At 37.6% G+C, this 19687-nt stretch overlaps 1 protein-coding gene across 3 annotated transcripts in view; it reads left to right on the top strand.

Moving 5' to 3' along the window:
* Nucleotides 1-19357, top strand: part of trpc4b (transient receptor potential cation channel, subfamily C, member 4b) — a 30332-nt gene extending 10975 nt beyond the window's left edge. Inside the window, exons 3-11 of one of the 3 annotated variants that reach the window (XM_051861237.1) lie at nucleotides 1142-1660; nucleotides 12652-12988; nucleotides 13231-13370; nucleotides 14234-14547; nucleotides 15532-15727; nucleotides 16434-16625; nucleotides 16878-16919; nucleotides 17028-17117; nucleotides 17466-19357. In XM_051861237.1, coding sequence (XP_051717197.1) covers nucleotides 1142-1660; nucleotides 12652-12988; nucleotides 13231-13370; nucleotides 14234-14547; nucleotides 15532-15727; nucleotides 16434-16625; nucleotides 16878-16919; nucleotides 17028-17117; nucleotides 17466-18023 — 2388 coding nt within the window. In that variant the 3' untranslated portion in view covers nucleotides 18024-19357. Of the gene's footprint in view, nucleotides 1-1141; nucleotides 1661-12651; nucleotides 12989-13230; nucleotides 13371-14233; nucleotides 14548-14722; nucleotides 14805-15531; nucleotides 15728-16433; nucleotides 16626-16877; nucleotides 16920-17027; nucleotides 17118-17465 lie in introns of those variants that run through there. The other 2 variants (XM_051861238.1, XM_051861239.1) reach the window with 2 other exon arrangements.
* The last annotated feature ends 330 nt before the right edge of the window (nucleotides 19358-19687 follow it).

Raw genomic sequence — 19687 nt, 5'->3', positions numbered from 1 at the left:
AGCAGATCGGACATTGTTTGCCTGAGTTACAACAACTTCCTGTTTCATGGCGAAACATCGAGCTTTGTCAGGCCACCACGGACACGCCCTTCAGTGAAAACTCTAGATCCTCGCAATTTAATGGCACAAAGGCCTTTAGATTAGACTGACCAAATATGACCTTGATCTGATTAAAGCCCTAGGAGGAGTTTGTTAAAGTACAACGTCTGGAAATGGCAAAAACTGCAAAAACGTTTGCTCAGAAAATTCAAAATATCTCACTTCCTGTTGGGTTTTCAGATTTTGCACCCAGTGACTCTTTTTTTTTTTTTTTTTTTGTAGGTATTGGGCTGTTACATCTGTCTACCAAATTTCATACCTGTACGTGAAACGTAGCGCGAAAGGCGCTTAATTGAAATTTTGTAGGTGGCGCTATCGAGCCATTTTGCCACACCTAATTCAGAAACCCATATCTGACATAAATTTTCACCACTTCTGACGTGTGTGCAAAGGCCCTCAAAAATGCAATTCATTTCGGAGAAGAAGAAGATTTGACTGAGCGATTACAATAGGGTCCTCACACCATCGGTGCTCGGGCCCTAAAAATAACAACCCTGCTGAATACTCATCTAATGTTATGCATATATATTTCTTTACAAATATTTCATAGCATAGAACAATGTCAGTAATATTGCAGTATTTCAGAAATAAAAAGATTATTTGAGTAAGTTTTACAAGAAAATACTATTTCAGTCTTTCTATTTCAAAATTGTTTAATTAAGTGTGTTACTTGCTATTTCTTTGCAATAATGTTTGAAATTTACTAGCAATTTCTAAGTAAAAATGGTTTCAAATTAAATCCTACACCAAATATACATACAGTGGTCCCAAATAGTATTTGGAAACTGAAGTCACAGTTAAAAATGTGTATATATTTGTATTATATGACAAAATATCAAATAAAGTGACATTTATTTTAAATAATTATAGCATATTTAATATTATAATTTGTTATTTCATATGTAATGCAATGATATTCAGATCTTTTAAGTGTGACTTTGTCTAAATGTGTTTGTTGTTTTTGGGGCTGCTGTATAGTGAAATGCAGTGTATGTATATTTCATCAGATGAATTTAAGCCATCTTTTCCCATTTCTAACCAGGTACCACCCATCCTGCTCGATAAACAATTCTCAGACTTCACACCTGACATCACCCCCATCATCCTGGCTGCCCACACCAACAACTACGAGATCATCAAGATGTTGGTGCAAAAAGGTGTGTCAGTCCCCCAGCCTCATGAGGTGCGCTGTAACTGCATAGAGTGTGTCTCCAGTTCGGATGTGGACAGTCTGCGGCACTCACGCTCCCGGCTGAACATCTACAAGGCCCTGGCCAGCCCCTCTCTCATTGCCCTGTCAAGCGAGGATCCTTTCCTCACTGCGTTCCAGCTCAGCTGGGAGCTCCAGGAACTCAGCAAAGTGGAAAACGAGTTCAAAACTGAATACGAGGAGCTCTCCCGCCAGTGCAAATGCTTTGCGAAGGATCTCCTGGACCAGACCCGGTCTTCACGTGAGCTGGAGTTGATCCTTAATTTCCGTGATAATGTCAACCTGCTGCAGGATGAGGCCAATAATGAGCTGGCTCGCCTGAAATTGGCTATCAAATACCGCCAAAAAGAGGTACAGTTCTGTTATGATGATGATGTTATTTCTTACAATGTTCCCAAAAAGTACACTATATTGCCAAAAGTTTTGGGACATCTGCCTTTACGTGCACATGAACTTTAATGACATCCCATTCTTAATCCGTAGGGTTTAATATGCGATTAAAGTTGGCCCACCCTTTGCAGCTATAACGGCTTCAACTCTTCTGGGAAGGCTTTCCACAAGGTTTAGGAGTGTGTTTATGGAAATTTTTGACCATTCTTCTAGAAGCGCATTTGTGAGATCAGGCACTGATGTTGGCGAGAAGGCCTGGCTCGCAGTCTCCACTCTAATTCATCCCAAAGGTGTTCTGTCGGGTTGAGGTCAGGACTCTGTGCAGGCCAGTCAAGTTCCTCCACACCAAACTCGCTCATCCATGTCTTTATGGACCCTGCTTTGTGCACTGGTGCGCAGTCATGTTGGAACAGGAAGGGGCCAACCCAAACTGTTCCCACAAAGCTGGGAGCTTGAAATTGTCTAAAATGTCTTGGTGTGCTGAAGCATTAAGAGTTCCTTTCACTGGAACTAAGGGTCCAAGCCCAACCCCTGAAAAACAACCCCACACCATAATCCCCCCTCCACCAAACTTTACACTTGGCACAATGCAGTCAGGCAAGTACCGTTCTCCTGGCAACCACCAAACCCAGACTCGTCCATCGGATTGCCAGATAGAGAAGCGTGATTCGTCACTCCAGAGAACATGTCTCCACTGCTCTAGAGTCCAGTGGTGGTGTGCTTTACACCACTGCATCTGACGCTTTGCATTGCACTTGGTGATGTAAGGCTTGGATCAGCTGCTCGGCCATGGAAACCCATTCCATGAAGCTCTCTACGAACTGTTCTTGAGCTAATCTGAAGGCCACACAAAGTTTGGAGGTCTGTAGCTATTGACTCTGCAGAAAGCTGGCGACTTCTGCGCACTGTGCGCCTCAGCATGCGCTGACTCCGCTCTGCGATTTTACGTGGCCTATCACTTTGTGGCTGAGTTGCTGTTGTTCCCAATTGCTTCCACTTTATGATACCACTAACAGTTGACCGTGGAATATTTAGTAGTGAGGAAATTTCAATGGACTTATTGCACAGATGGCAACCTATCACAGTACCACGCTTGAATTCACTGAGCTCCTGAGAGCGACTCATTCTTTCACAAATGTTTGTAGAAGCAGTCTGCATGCCTAGGTGCTTGATTTTATACACCTGTGGCCATGGAAGTGATTGGAGCACCTGAATTCAATGATTTGGGGGGGTGCCCCAATACTTTTGGCAATAGCCTCGTTCAGACTGTCAGTCCAAATCCGATTATTTGTGTATCCGATTGGAATCTGATCTAAAACCTTTAATGTCCACGTTGCGTTCATAGGTATATGCCAAAAACAACAACAACAACCGCAACATGGAGGGGTTTTCAATACAGAAGTTATCTTATTTACATCATGACAATGTGTAGCCGCCGGCGCTGGACTACTGCGTTATGATGAGGCAGTGGCAGAAACATAGGAGGCAGGTATGAGCGGCTTTATTCCGTGCTGTCGTCTCCGCCAGTCTCAAAACATGTCTCAGTTATAGTGTATTGCTAATTTCTGCTCGTCCGGCACTTTGCAACAACCCAGCCTTGTTTCTGCAGCGACTTCCAACATGTTTCCAATAACAACATCTGACGTTTACGTTTTATGTTGCGCGAGAAAGTCACATAAACCACACGAAATCCGATCAGAGCGGTCAGACTGAAACGGATTTCCAGAAATGCGATTTGAAGAGGATTCCAAACCACATATTAATGTAGTTCGAAACGGATTTCATGCGGTTTTTGGCCATTCAGACTTGCTAAATCTGATCGGATTTCAATCGGATATGCACAAAAATCGGATTTGGACTGACAGTCTGAACGAGGCAATAGTGTATTTGGACACCTAAAATGGATAAATCAAGTGGACCCATCGCCAAAACCTATTTTTACATTTGCTTTTTACTAGGGCTGGGTAAAAAAATATCAATTTCTCGATTTTAATCGATTCTCATTTTTACGAACCAATATCGATTCTTAAATCCCAAGAATCGATTAGTCTAGTCTGTTTTCAGTTGAACAGAACATGTAGCGAGCCTCCCATCCAATAAATCGCAATAATCTTTGTGCTTTGTTACTTTTGATATGAAGCAAAGTCTCAGATTTCTTATGAGATTCAAAAAATAAATACCGTTTTGGCGCTGTTTAATGTGTCGTGACAGATCGATTTAGCGCCTCAGTTAAAGAGAAGCGGCAGCACGGAGCGCATGTGAACGTCCTCTCCTCCGCTTTAATACCAGTTACAGCGCGAAATAAACATGAATAAACATCTGAAGGTATGTTATATACAGTACAACTTACCGAAATCCGTATCATGTCTTGTGTAATAGCTCAATCAGTGATTCAACCTCGGAAAGACGTCAATAAAACAGCTTGTAAACAATGTCACGTAACGTCACATTTACCTCAGAAAAACATATTCAGTGACCATAAACTCATTAGTCAGCTACAAAAGTGAACTCTAGAAAGCAGCATTCTGATAAATATAGCTATGCACCGTTACATATTCATTATAATGTTCTTCAATATTTAATGCATGTTTGAGTAAATCAGTTATGACAGCCACGATTTAAATGTTTGTAAAAAAAAAAAAAAAAAAAAAAAAAAAAAAATGAATTGGAGTAGAAATATGATTATGTAATTCTAAACTTTATTTATTATAAAAAAAAATAATAAAAAAAAAACATAATTGAGTGTAGCCTAATTTAAGTGTTTGTATATTTATCTGAGTGGAGATCACAGACACCAGGATGGATTAACTCAATGGTTTTAGTTCTCAGATTTGGCTCCCTTGTTCTGGAAACCAAAGTGTTTCTGTTTAGACGCCGTATATACAGCGTATCTTTAGGCATATTTGTACCTAGTGAGTTAATGTTAACCCTCAATATTATAGTAAAGTAGTACCAACTGACTCCCATGTGTAGTTTACAGCGTTAGTTGAGAGATATACTATTTCCAAAATAATCAATATTGAATCGAATCGAAATCGTAATCGAATCGTAAGCATGCGAATAGAAATCGAATCGAATTGTGAAAATTGTATATATATACAATATATGTACAATACAATATATATATATATATATATATATATATATAAAACATTTTTTTTTTTTTTTTTTGAAGGATGATTGACAGAAAACACATTAAAATATTTATGTGATCATTCAAACTTAAGTAGCCTATTGTGCGAGATTTATATTTTTCTAGTTTATATTGTAATTTTCATTCAACGTACCTATGATTGATTTGCATGTGCGAGACACTGAATTTTTTTTTTTTTTTAGAAACCTGAAAAATGTATCTGATGTTTTGCTTACTTATATTTATTTAAATGCTATTTGGTTTAATTTTTTTTAATACAGTGACATTCATATTTTTATGTTTAACTAAAATGTCCAGATATTTTGGGGCTTTATGTGGGTCAAATAGGGGAAAACGTGGCACAACCTAACACTTTTTGGTTTTCTTATTTTGTGTAAATCCACTTGAGGTTCAGAAAAGGAATTTTTTTCCACAATAATTTCATACAAAAATGTGGTTTTGTTTCATTATTACAGCATACTTTTTTCTTTATTTACCTCGAATGAATGGAAGTGAAATGTGACAACATGGTCTGTAGGTGGGGCACATTGTCATTGACCATATGACATTTTTTTATTTTTTTTATTTTGGCTCATTTTTTTTTTTTTCTATTTTTTTTTTTTGCTCATTTTTAAATATATGACAACTAGTAAATACAGTTAGTTTTGCATTGCTGGCATGTGTGGAATCTTTTTAAACCATGTTTGTTACAACTAGCCCCATCCTCCCCCTACTTAAGTTTTTTTTAAAAAAGCTAATTACTTCTTGCAGATTGTGATTACTATCTCTTCCAAGATTGACTAAGCTAAGGACAAATTAGCTCCCACGTATACTGTATGCCAAGAAGGTCCTCTTAGCAATACCAGAGGGGAGCCAGATGAAATTCAAGCCTCTATTGTGAATTAATTCGAAAGCACTGAAGTGTTACAAACCCAAACTAAGAATCGGGTAATTTTCTTCACACTTGACAAGGTCATCACATGCCTCAGTGGCGTATAGATCTCATAAAAGATGCCCTTTTGACCTGTGATGACTTACTGCAGTGTAGGAGTGAAGAGTCATATCCACTTTCAGCATGTAGTGTGGGTTCATAGCTACTAATTACTTTGCCTCTTGAATTTAGTCTGTTCACATTTCATGGCTTGGTTAGAAAACAGTCCACATCCAGAAGCCATATTCACGTCATCACATATTCCCTTCTGCTACTTTGTCTTTGTCTTTGTTTTGTTTTTTTTGTTTTTTTGTTTTTTTTTAATACAGCATGAAAATGAAGCATCATGAATTCCAAATATACACTGATCAGGCATAACATTATGAGCACTGACAGGTGAAGTGAATAACACTGATTATCTCTTCATCACGGCACCTGTGAGTGGGTGGGATATATTAGACAGCAAGTGAACATTTTGTCCTCAAAGTTGATGTGTTAGAAGCAGGAAAAAAGGGCAAGCGTAAGGATTTGAGCGAGTTTGACAAGGGCCAAATTGTGATGGCTAGACGACTGGGTCAGAGCACTGACCCAAAACTGCAGCTCTTGTGGGGTGTTCCCGGTCTGCAGTGGTCAGTATCTATCAAAAGTGGTCCAAGGAAGGAACAGTGGTGAACTTGCGACAGGGTCATGGGCGGCCAAATCTCAATGATGCACATGAGGAGCAAAGGCTGGCCCGTGTGGTCCGATCCAACAGATGAGCTACTGTAGCTCAAACTGCTCAAGAAGTTAATGCTGGTTCTGATAGAAAGGTGTCAGAATACACAGTGCATCACAGTTTGTTGCGTATGGGGCTGCATAGCTGCAGACCAGTCAGGGTGCCCATGCTGACCCCTGTCCACCGCCGAAAGAGCCAACAGTGGACACGTGATCATCAGAACTGGACCACGGAGCAATGAAAGAAGGTGGCCTGGTCTGATTAATCACGTTTTCTTTTACATCACATGGATGGTCGGGTGCGTGTGCATCGCTTACCTGGGGAACACATGGCACCAGGATGCACTATAGGAAGAAGGCAAGCCGGCGGAGACAGTGTGATGCTTTTGGTAATGTTCTGCTGGGAAACCTTGGGTCCTGCCATCCATGTGGATGTTACTTTGACACGTACCACCTACCTAAGCATTGTTGCAGACCATGTACACCCTTTCATGGAAATGGTATTCCTTGGTGGCTGTGGCCTCTTTCAGCAGGATAATGCTCCTGCCACAAAGCAAAAATGGTTCAGGAATGGTTTGAGGAGCACAACAACGAGTTTGAGGTGTTGACTTGACATCCGAATTCCCCAGATCTCAATCCAATCGAGCATCTGTGGGATGTGCTGAACAAACAAGTCCGATCCATGGAGGCCCCACCTCGAAACTTACAGGACTTAAAGAATCTGCTGCTAACATCTTGGTGTCAGACACCACAGCACACCTTCAGGGGTCTAGAGGAGTCCATGCCTTGATGGCAAAAGGGGGACCAACACATTATTAGGAAGGTGGTCATAATGTTATGCCTGATCAGTGTGTGTGTGTGTGTGTGTATATATATTTGACATATCCTAGAGCCATTTTGCTGAAATTATTTTGCCTTCTTTTGGTTTTGCCAATACTTTACACCCCTTTTTTCAGATGAATTTGCCATGCATATATGATTTGCTTTGTTGCTTACTATATGTGAGTCAAGTCAATTTTATTTACAGTATATAGCACTTTATACAATACAGATTGTTTCAAAGCAGCTTTACTGTGATAAACAGGAAAATAAGGATTAAGTGATGCAAACCGAATTCAATTCTGCTGTAAAAAGGACAATAGTAAACAGTCATTATTTAGTTGAAATCAGTTCAGTGTTGATTCAGTAACTATGTTAAGTTAATCAATTTCAAGTTCAACGCAGCTATGGAGAAAACAGTGATGTTGTCATCATCCAGTTCTCATCCAATAGTGTCAGTGCAGTCAAATCAACAATATTGTATGTGAGTTACATAAATATCCATTTGTTATATTCCTCTCAACCCGTGATTATATTAGACAGGACACAGTTCAGATTAAATGGCATTTGTTCCAGCTGTCACACAATCATTGGAAATGGCAGAGAGACGGTCACACCAGCACTAATCTTATTATTGTAAATGTTACTAGAATGTCTTCAGTTAAGCATGTGAATATCCACTATAAAATCAGAGATCAGATGCAGCATGCTTTGTATTACCTCAGACGTAAAAATATGTGATCATTATAATTCTTGAGGAGATGGATAAAAAAATACCTTTGCTGTTCATAACGCTTTATCTATTGATCTATCGATCTATCTAAGCAGATTGTGCTTCAGTGTATCTGATTTGCTTGAATATCCTGCTGTGAACAAGTACAATTTCCATGCTCCCTGAACATGGGCTTTCATGTGCCAGCTGTTTGAAGTTTGTATAACATGTGATGGCATGGTGGTCTTACATCTGCAGAAGATCTGATAAGGGCCTATACATCATAGCTAAACTCCTTAAAGAATCTGATGGAGTAGAAAAAGTGGCATGTGTTTCGTGGAGGTAAAGCATTTTGTGCTAAAATAGTTCATAACTTGCATACAAGCCCCGCAATGTAGATTTTGACACTTTTTCCTCACTTTTCAAATTCCGGTATATGTGTTTTGTTTATTATGTTAAGTTTTCGAGATGTTGTAAATTCATTTCTGAAAATGAAACCTAGGAGATTTGAACTTAAGTCAGTTTTTGCTGTAGAGTGCAGCAGTAAAAAGGTACATGCTCCAGACAGAGACACAGTGTTTGCTTGGCATGTTTCCTTTTATTTTAAGTGGCGGCCCTATTTGTCGTGTTGAGGTGTATTAAGGTGCTGTTGTCACTCGCACAGCAGCCCTGTGACAGAGTCCTTTATTTGAGCCGGAGAAGAGATTGTACCGTGCTAATCGTCCCTGACGGAGAACACTTAAACTCATCTCAGACTTGACCTCATCGCCTTCAGAACGCCTGGCTCTGCTGTAATGAGGATGCATTTGTCTGTAATTTGGTTAGGCTCCTTCCCACTTCCGCTTGACATTTTAGATGCCTCGTTAATGGCTTTGGGCAGATAACGGGAGACAAGATGAAGAAGATGAGAGAGAAGAACAAATAAGCAGCAAGAACAAGAGTCAATGTACGACTGCAGGTGGCAGTTTCAGGGCCAAGCGCATAATTAAATTTTTTACGTTCCATCAGCATGATTCAAAGAATTTTTATCTCTGTTATTGCAAAGATTATGAGCGGATTTAACGCAATTGCTTTGGCACATTTTTCAAAACATTTCTCTTAACTGTAAGTTCAATTGTCAAAACTGTTTGCTGGAACATCAGAACAATGTTGCATGTCTGCAAAATGTAGTAGCTCAGCCAAAACATGTAATTCATGCTTCAATGCCTAGTTATTGTGTCAGTAAATTGGCTAATGATACCAAAATAAAAAGTGTTTTTGTCATCGTGTGAGCCACGCTGGTCAACATGTTTAGATGTTTCACAATGGTAATATTTGTCATATACAAATTTCATGCTTTTCTACTTTTTTGTTCAGACTGACTGCTTTCTATACTTTATAAGAATGTCTTGAGCTTTTTAGATACAATTTCAATATAAATATAAACAATATAAAAATATAAACAATATAAACTGAAAATTTGTATATTATGTCTTCCCCTAATACCAACACCACACATTCTTACATATCTTCCTGTTGCTCTTCTACGACAAGCAACTGTGAATTTTCAGTTTACATGTAACGCATTTCTACAAAAATAAATGTGCTGTATAAATACAAATGTATACAGTACTGTTACAGCTGCTGCTGTTCATGGTTGTTACGTTCCTCCATGTTCAAAAATGCTAGCGATTGTGCTGGGCAAACTCAGGGCCGGCCCAAGCTTTTATGGGGTCCTAAGCAGAATTTTATTTGGGGGGCCCTTGGTTAGAATAACTTAAGATAAACTGTATCTTCTTATATATGTAATAAATGTAAATGTACAAAACGTACAATATTAAATTAAATACTTAAATAATGACATAAAATGAACCGATCAGATGGACTTGTAACAAAATAACAATAATACATTTATTAACATTAAAGGAATAGTTCACCCAAAAATGAAAAGAAATTAATACAGGTTTGGAACAACATGAGAAAGAGTAAATAATGGAAGAATTTTCATTGTTGGGTGAACTATCCCTTTAAGGACAAGGGGCAGCATGTTTACTATTTGGCTTCTGTTACTTTAAGACCTGCATGCATCTACAATACAGACACACATCCGATTTTCTCTCAACCGATTACTTTCACTGTAGACATAACCAACTGTGTTTATGTAAACCTTCTGTGTATTTGACAATATTAGTGCAATCAGACGCAAAAGATAAAGTCCAGTAATCAGACGCTGTTTGACAGGCTTTTTAGTGTGCGTGCGCTTCGGATGTACGCGCTCAGAAAAAGCGCATGTCAGAACAGCACGCGAATGAAATGTTTAACCGGCAAGGCTTTAAAGCACATGCAAATAATGAACTTTTGTGATTATGAAAAAGTGCAGTATCCCGTGAGTGTAATTGTACCGCTGCATTAACATGTGATGCGAATGTACGTCAAGTTGTACAGTATTCGACGGAGGCACGGAACTGAAACTGACAGAATGTGCGCTGTAAAAATCAAGCTGTCATGTGCTCTTGGGGGTCCCCTGGTGGTCCTATGGGGGCCCTATGCAGCCGCTTAGTTCGCTTATGCCTTGGGCCGGCTCTGGGCAAACTGAAAATATATCCAAACATATGCTTCCAAACTTTGATTGGTAAGATTGTGATTCCTTTTTCATTTCAATGGCAGGCCATTTGTCAATTTATCAGACATTACAAACGTCGTATGTCAGATATTTATGTAATAAACATGCATGTCTGACAGATTTTGATAACTGAATGGACCATTTTGCATGTGATGGCTCATGCGATGAAAAAGTTTAGAAGTTGTGAAGTGTTTGACAATTTCACTGAGAATCAACTCATCAGTTTTGATCAACAAGCTGTGTGCGTTTAGTTATTGTGCAAATTGTAGAAAATTCAAATCTCTAACAAGAAACGAATTGTTCAGAGATCTGAACTTACTGTTTTGAGGGAAAAAAAAAAAAAAATCTCATTTGAGAATTGAACCAAAGCGATTGAGAAAAACTGTAATATAACTTAAAGTAGGTTGCTTATACATAATAAAATTCTGTTTAATGCCAAACAATACAGCTTAATTCTGCATCCTCGCCAATGATATAGTGGATGTTACACAGGGTTATTATAATTCATTCTATTTTATTCTATTTTTTTCAGTATTATAGTTTTAGTTTTTATTTTAGATTTAATATTTACGACTTATATTAAAGAGAAAAAATATCAAATGAAGGATTTTTAATGCACTATAATGAGAGATTTGGTTAAATATATACAGTAGTGTTTAATTGCTGCACCATCACGAAACAAACTCAGTGACCATGACACTGTTTTCAACTAAAAATGGAATTTTTTTTTTTAATGAGTTTTTATTTTGTTCTTTCACACAACAAAGGTGTTTGGGGGTCTGAAAATGCAAACTTTTGAAAACGGGTTTCAAATCTCAATCTACAGGCACATAGTGTTTCTTTATAAAGTGACACCTACTGGGTGGTCATGCATTTTATTAGTTTTCTTGGATTCGTGTGAAAAGGAATCGTTTTGACAATGGCGTCATCTGTACTCAAAGCTCTAGAGAAAAACTTTTCAGGTTTTAGTACATCATTGTTGTGTAAAGGTATGCTTTGTGTGTTGATTTTATATCATTTAAAAAGCAGAATTACCTATCTCAGGACCATATAGTGTTATTGCTAGTGTTATCTAGTTGTCTTTTTAGGTTTAATGAAGACAAGTTAACAAATGTACAACTTTTACAATATATTCTTTATCAAAAACTAGTGCTAAAATCAATTTGTGGCTAGTTTCATTTTATTTTAGTTTGAGTCATGATAATCTATTCAAGTTTAGTTCCTTTTTTCTGTTTATATTAGTTTTGTTCTGTTAAAGAAAGTTTTAAGGACAAGCTTGGCCTTAAGATGATCTGACAAAAATTTGGGAAGGATCCAATTAAAGCTGTAGGACAAAAAAAAAAAAAAATGCTTTCAATCTAATACTAAATTTTATTCATCTCAAAATTTTAATGATTTTACAACATCTAGGTGATGATGTGTCTTTAGATCTTGTTAGAGCTGTTTTTTGTTGTTTTTTTTTTTTTTTTTTTTTGATTATCAATCACGTTACAAACCTTTTCGTAAGCGTTCGACTCAACATGTTGGCTATATTTAGTATGAATCAACATGTTGGCTATATTCTGTTGGAGGCTCAGCAGTGTGGGGAATAAATGGGAATAAATGAGAGAAACCCAGACCTCCTGCCTTACTGTTCATGTTCACTTCATCATTCTGACTTTATAAGACACTAATGCTCACTTTACATGGGTATCCTGGAGTCTGGCTTTGGGCAAACTGCTGAAAACACTAATGTATAGTTTGCTTGTGCTGTAATTTAATTTTACTGACAGTGTTTGGCTCAGTTAGAGTGGAATACATGGCATAATGATGTTTAAGCTTATGCTCCTATGTCATAAACTATGCCAAAGTAATATATGTACACAGACGTAAAATTCTAGTAAGTCTTGCAAACGGTAAAAATGAACATTCTGGGAAACCTGACCAAAAAAAAACGCCAGGAAAATTACTGATTTGGCAGCTTGCTTTCCAGACCACCTGTTCATACTTGGATAGTAACGTATGATTTCCCTTTATTCTCTTCTATTGTTTTGTCTCTCAGTTTGTAGCACAGCCAAATTGCCAGCAGCTGTTGGCCTCACGCTGGTATGATGAATTTCCTGGCTGGAGGAGACGTCACTGGGCTGGCAAGTTCATCACCTGCGTCTTCATTGGCCTCTTATTCCCCCTGCTCTCCCTCTGTTACCTGGTGGCACCCAAGAGCCGCTATGGCCTCTTCATCCGCAAGCCCTTCATTAAGTTTATTTGCCACACCGCCTCTTATTTGACCTTCCTCTTCCTCCTGCTGCTGGCTTCCCAGCACATAGTCTCTAACAATCCTGATCGTCAAGGTCCAAAGCCCACCACGGTGGAGTGGATGATCCTACCCTGGGTTCTAGGTACTGTAACACCACATCCCTACAGAACTGATATGATTTCATAATCTGGTCCTAAACTGAGCTATTTGTTTGTGTATTAGTATACAATAATACATAGAAAAGATTAGATATTTCTAAAAGAATATCTGCTAGAATTGTGATTGTTTTATTATATGTTCTCTATGCAACATTTGCAAGATTCATCCTGGACCAGAAAAGTTCTTTGAACATGAACCAACAAAATCTCTTGGCTGCTCTTGCAGGATTCATATGGACAGAGATCAAGCAGATGTGGGATGGTGGATTTCAAGATTACATGCATGACTGGTGGAATCTTATGGACTTTGTGATGAATTCCTTGTATCTTGCAACCATCTCACTGAAGATCGTTGCATATGTTAAGGTATGTTACATCACAACAATCACTGGTGGGAATCACTTGGGAATGGACCAAGAGTAATTTATTAAAGGGTTAATTCATCCAAAAATGAAAATTCTGTCATTAATTACTCACCCTCATGTCGTTCCACACCCGTAAGACCTTCGTTCATCTTCTGAACACAAATTAAGATATTTTTGATGAAATCCGATGGCTCAGTGAGGCCTTCATTGACAGCAAGATAATTAACACTTTAAATGCCCAGAAAGCTACTAAAGACACATTTAAAACAGTTCATGTGACTACAGTGGTTCAACCTTAATGTTATGAAGCGACGAGAATACTTTTTGTGTGCCAAAAAAACAAAATAATGACTTTATTCAACAATATCTAGTGATGGGCGATTTCAAAACACTGCTTCATGAAGCTTCGAAGCTTTACAAAACACTTATGACGTGAGGATGCCTGGTTTACTGAAATCATGTGACTTTGGCAGTTTGACATGTGCTCCAAACCAATGATTCATAAAGCAGTGTTTTGAAATATCCCATCACTAGATATTGTTGAATAAAGTTGCTATTTTGTTTTTTGGTGCACAAAAAGTATTCTCGTCGCTTTATAATATTAAGGTTGAAACTGTAGTCGCATGGACTGTTTTAATTATGTCTTTAGTAGCTTTCTGGGCATCTGAAAATGTTAATTATCTTGCTGTCAAATGCAGGCCTCACTGAGCCATCGGATTTTATCAAAAATATCTTAATTTGTGTTCTGAAGATGAACGAAGGTCTTACAGGTGTGGAACGACATGAGGGTGAGTAATTAATGACAGAATTTTCATTTTTTGGTGAACTAACCCTTTAACTGCTCCTTTTTTTCTTTCCTAACAGTACAGTGGTTGCAAACCCAGGGAAAACTGGGAAATGTGGCACCCCACACTGGTGGCTGAGGCAGTGTTTGCCATTGCCAACATCTTCAGCTCTCTACGCCTCATCTCGCTTTTCACGGCCAACTCTCACCTAGGTCCTTTGCAGATATCATTAGGGCGGATGCTCCTGGACATTCTAAAGTTCCTATTCATCTACTGCCTGGTGTTGCTTGCCTTTGCTAATGGACTCAATCAGCTTTACTTCTACTACGAGACTAGTGATGACATTAGCTGCAAAGGCATCCGCTGTGAACGTCAAAACAATGCATTCTCAACGTAAGTCTTGGGAAAAGGCCTAATATCAAAATATCTATTAACTCATATCTCAATACTTAATTGATCTAATTTCATTGTCAACTACACCTGTATCTTTTTATATACATATATATATAATCTTAAAGGGATAGTTCACCCAAAAATGAAAATTTGATGTTTATCTGCTTACCCCCAGGGCATCCAAGATGTTGTCCAACCGTTGCAGTCTGTCAGTCGTATAATGCATGTCAATGGTAACAAAATCTATGAGAGTCAAAAAAAACATGCACAGACAAATCCAAATTAAACCCTGCGGCTCGTGACGACACATTGATGTCCTAAGACACGAAACGATCGGTTTGTTCGAGAAACCGAACAGTATTTATATCATTTTTTACCTCTAATACACCACTATGTCCAACTGCCTTGAGCATCCGGTGTGTGAGGTCTGAAAACGTGTTCTGATGCCGGAAGTGATCTCTCGCGCGTATATGTCAATGAGTGCGAGAGATCACTTCCGGCATCAGAGTGCATTCAGACCTCACGCACCGGATGCCGTGCGCGTTCAAGGCAGTTGGACATAGTGGTTTATTAGAGGTAAAAAATGATATAAATACTGTTCGGTTTCTCGCACAAACCGATCGTTTCGTGTCTTAGGACATCAATGTGTCATCACGAGCCGCAGGGTTTAATTTGGATTTGTCTGTGCATGTTTTTTTTTTTTTTTTTTACTCTTATAGATTTTGTTCCCATTGACATGCATTATACGACTGACAGACCGCAACGGTTGGAGTTAAAAATCATCATTTGTGTTCTACTGAAGAAACAAAGTCGCCTACATCTTGGATGCCCTGGGGGTAAGCAGATAAACATCAAATTTTCATTTTTGGGTGAACTATCCCTTTAAATAGTTAGTAATTTTGGCCCCTAGACTACAATGAAAGCTGAAAAGTTGTGTATAAGTTGCAACTGCACATCCTGATTTTGTTTGTATTCTGTTTGTAGGCTATTTGAGACCTTGCAGTCTTTGTTTTGGTCAATTTTTGGGTTGATCAGTCTGTATGTGACAAATGTCAAAGCTGACCACAAGTTCACCGAATTTGTGGGTGCCACAATGTTTGGGACCTATAACATCATCTCCTTGGTGGTCCTCCTCAATATGCTCATTGCCATGATGAACAATTCTTATCAGCATATCGCTGTAAGTACTTTCTGAGGTCTGACCTGAGAACTTGTAGACATATCTTCATAATGTCTTACTCTGGTAATTGTTGCATATTACATATACTGTATTTTATAGAAAATAAGTCACACATGATTATTACACTGGGTCCAAATTGCATTGTTGAAAGAAACAAAAAACAGATACAGTAAGTTGCATCAGTGTTTAAGTCACATTTTATTGTTATATTCAGAAATAATGTGAAATACAAGTGAATTAAATGAAATGTTTACAGACGTAGTTCCCCTCACTGCATGCCAAATCCGTTAAATTGAACGGTATTCAGAACAGAACGAGATGGGAAAATATGTATAAAACTATAGTCAAATTTATTATAAACAAAATTTATTAAAAAGTCCAAGCCTAAACAAATTTATTTAAAGTAAAGCTGAAACTGCTGGCGTGTGGGAATGAGCTACACAAATAAACTTGGGCTTACGTTCCTCCCTTATTCAGCACAAATCCAAATTTTTTGACATTATTTGCATCATATAAGTCACTTTGGAATTTAAGTCATAGTACATTTCAGATGAAAAAAAAGACGTGACTTATATTCCGGAAAATACGGTACAGTGTGCAGTACCTTGTAAGTCACTTTAGTGTGAAAGCATCTGCCAAGAACATAAGTGTAAATTTCCCAGTAATAACCTGCCTCAAACATTTATGTGTTCTGGCTTTCCTGAAGGACCATGCTGATATTGAATGGAAATTCGCAAGAACTAAATTATGGATGAGTTATTTTGAAGAAGGAGGCACCTTGCCACCTCCCTTCAACATTATCCCAAGTCCCAAATCCATATGTTACCTGATTAAATGGATTAAGGTGAATGTGTTCAAGAGAAGGTCAAAGAGGACTGAGACATTTGGAACAATAGGGGTGAGACTCTGTGGAAAAACTGTTTATTTTATGTCTCTTTTTTTTGGTCTTACAGAAAAGTGAATTTTATTGAAATTTATTGAAAAGGTTAATATTATGTAATGGAGCAAGGGGAATTTCATTACAGCTAAATATGTGTCACAAGATGTCTAGTTGCTTGGTTGTCTTAGAATCAGCAGATAGCCTACTTTAATATTGTAGAGGACAGTGAGAATTATTGTATTTCAAATGTCCTTCCTTTTGTCCTTTCAGAGAAGAGCTGCTGAAAATGTGAGAATTAACCACCAATACCAGGTAGCTTTCCACCAAAAATATTGTTTCCCTACAGTTCTTTCTCTATTGTTTTGATTTCTTTGTCATTGTTCTACCAATGTATTGTAACTGCTATTTCCCTAAATGCAGGAAGTCTTGAGAAACTTAGTCAAACGATATGTGGCTGCCATGATTCGAGATGCCAAGACTGAGGAGGGTCTCACAGAGGAGAATTTTAAAGTAAGCATTGAAAAATGATTTGTCTACATATAGCTTAGTAAAACACTTGCTTATGTTTCACTGGTCCTTATTTATCGTCTTAAACAATGGATACAACAGTGGTCTTGTACTTTACACTGACACCCAATGGTGTGAATGAAGCATTACATCACAGCACAAGTTTTAAGTTATCGGTGCTATTGTAGAAGTACCCTATATTACCCTTGAATGATGTATTTTGCATGTAAAAGTGTCCAGTAGTAAAAAAGAGATAAAATTACAATAAAATTCTGAAATAAAACTGTACCTTTTAAATAAGTGTTTTGATTAAAAGACACAAGTAATTGTGGACTCTCATCACTTCAACAGGAGCTGAAGCAAGACATATCTAGCTTCCGTTACGAAGTCATTGGAATGATGAAAGGCAACCAGAAAAGTACTTGTGCGAATAAGCCAGGCACAGCGGCCTCCGATGTTTCTCATCAAGATGGTTCGCTTCAGTATCCCACGGCTCTTAAGCAGAACAAAAAACTACATTTGTACGATGTCACTGAAGTGCTACAGCAACAAAACTCTGAGGAGACAAGGGAGTCTCTCGGTTGTGTGGTCAATGGATCACCAGCAGTTTTGGCAGACCCTTTACTCAAAGACAAATCCAGGAAGGACTTCCCTAAAGATTTTACGGACTTTGGGTTATTCCAGAAGAAACATACCATTATCAACCCAAATAAGATATACTCACTCGCTGAAGAGTCAAAGGAATCGGACACTGACATTTTAGACTGGGTGAGAGAGGAAACGGTTGAGAAACCTCTGGCAGGAAAGGTTGAACAGGAAGAGAATGAATCAAAGTGCCTGATGGAGGAAGAGGGAAGTGTGTTGGAGGACCAAGAGAAAGAGCACATTGCATCTTCGCATGAACTTTAGATAAACAGACTTTTGTAACCAAGGACGTACTTTGTCAGAGACGGAGGAATATCCTCTCTTATGCACAGATATGGGCCAGGTTTTGTGAGATGAAATTTGTCTCAGGAAAAGATATTTACTTGGATGTTTTTGGACTCAAGAAACTTCCCAGCACTACAGACTCCAAAAGTAATCATAAATCTACAGGAAGAGAAATGGAGAAAGCTCGGGAAAGCACTACACAGTGTCCGACTGACCTGTTAAATAGTTGTATGTTTTACATATTAATCCTCACATTTTCACTGTGCAGCATCCTTTCGCTTCTTTCAGGACAGCTTGGAAAATAACTATCATGCTATGCCCAGACAAACTGTTATTAATTCAAAGAGAAACTGCCTATTATAATTACTATTATTATAATTATATAACATAATATACACTACCGTTCAAAGGAATGAAGTAAGATTTAAAAAAAGAAATTTAGTTTTTGATCAAAAGTGACAGTTTTCTTTTTTATTTTTTTATTTATCAAAGCATCCTAAAAATGTATCATGGTTTACACAAACATATTAAGCAGCACAACTATTTTAACCTGTTAACTGTCACTGACCCACCGGTGGGCCCACAGCCATTACGTATTAAAATAGTAATATCCTATACTAAACCTAAACTAATCTTGACAAATTATATATCATTTAAAAGCTTACTACTCTACTCTACTTTTCATATATTTCAAAATAAATTACAGAGGAGCAGTAATTCATCAATTTGCAACAAGAATATTTTCATACTCATAAGGCATGTTCAGACCTTTATTCTGAAATAGCGATGAACATGAAAAATCATGAAAGATTGGTTGAAACATGTTTGGTTTCATGTCAAGAGTTTAAAAGATAACATCCATTCAATTTTTTTGAGGAAAAAAGGTCTGAAATTGTTTTTAAAAGAAAAAAAATACATTTATGATTGTGGCGGCGATCTATAACCCACATACATGTTTTTATGTTTATTAGAGGCTGAATTCAAATCAAATTCTGCCAAACATCCATGTCTACTTCATGAATTGTATGAAAATAATGGAAATATATGGTTCAGATCACTCAAACCATATATGGAAATGGAGGCACCCTTATATGGTCAGTAATGGAGCTTGGTTGTCATCTAGTGAAAAAGTGTGGTACTGCGCCCAAACAAAATCTGACTGAAAGCTCATTTTTTGAGATAACCTAAAATTTGGAACACAGCTTGTTCAGATTTTTGGATTTGATTTTCTTGCAGTTTTAGAGTAAAACTTGTTTTGTAAAATATATATTTTATATACAATATAAAATATTATATTTTTACATTTTCATAAACTTTTATAACTTTTTTTTTTCTCTTTCTTACATAATTTATTATTTTATTTCTACTATAATCTGCCAAATTTCATCTTTTAAAACAAGACCAGCCTTATGTGTATATTCCAAAGTATTCTTTACAACCAATTACAACCATTTAAGTTTGGATAGTGCATTTTCATGTCAAAAAAAAAGTGGGGGTGACAGTTAAGAGGTTAAGCATTGATAATAATGATAATAATAAATGTTTCTTGAGTACCAAATCATCATATTAATATGATTTCTGAAGGATCATGTGACCCTGAAGACTGAAGTAATGATGCTGAAAATTCAGCTTTGATATCACAG

Source organism: Ctenopharyngodon idella, chromosome 15 (assembly GCF_019924925.1).
Source record: "Ctenopharyngodon idella isolate HZGC_01 chromosome 15, HZGC01, whole genome shotgun sequence".
Lineage (NCBI taxonomy): Eukaryota > Metazoa > Chordata > Actinopteri > Cypriniformes > Xenocyprididae > Ctenopharyngodon > Ctenopharyngodon idella.
The sequence above is the reverse complement of the archived record's forward strand: the minus strand, read 5'-3'. Positions and strand labels throughout refer to the sequence as shown.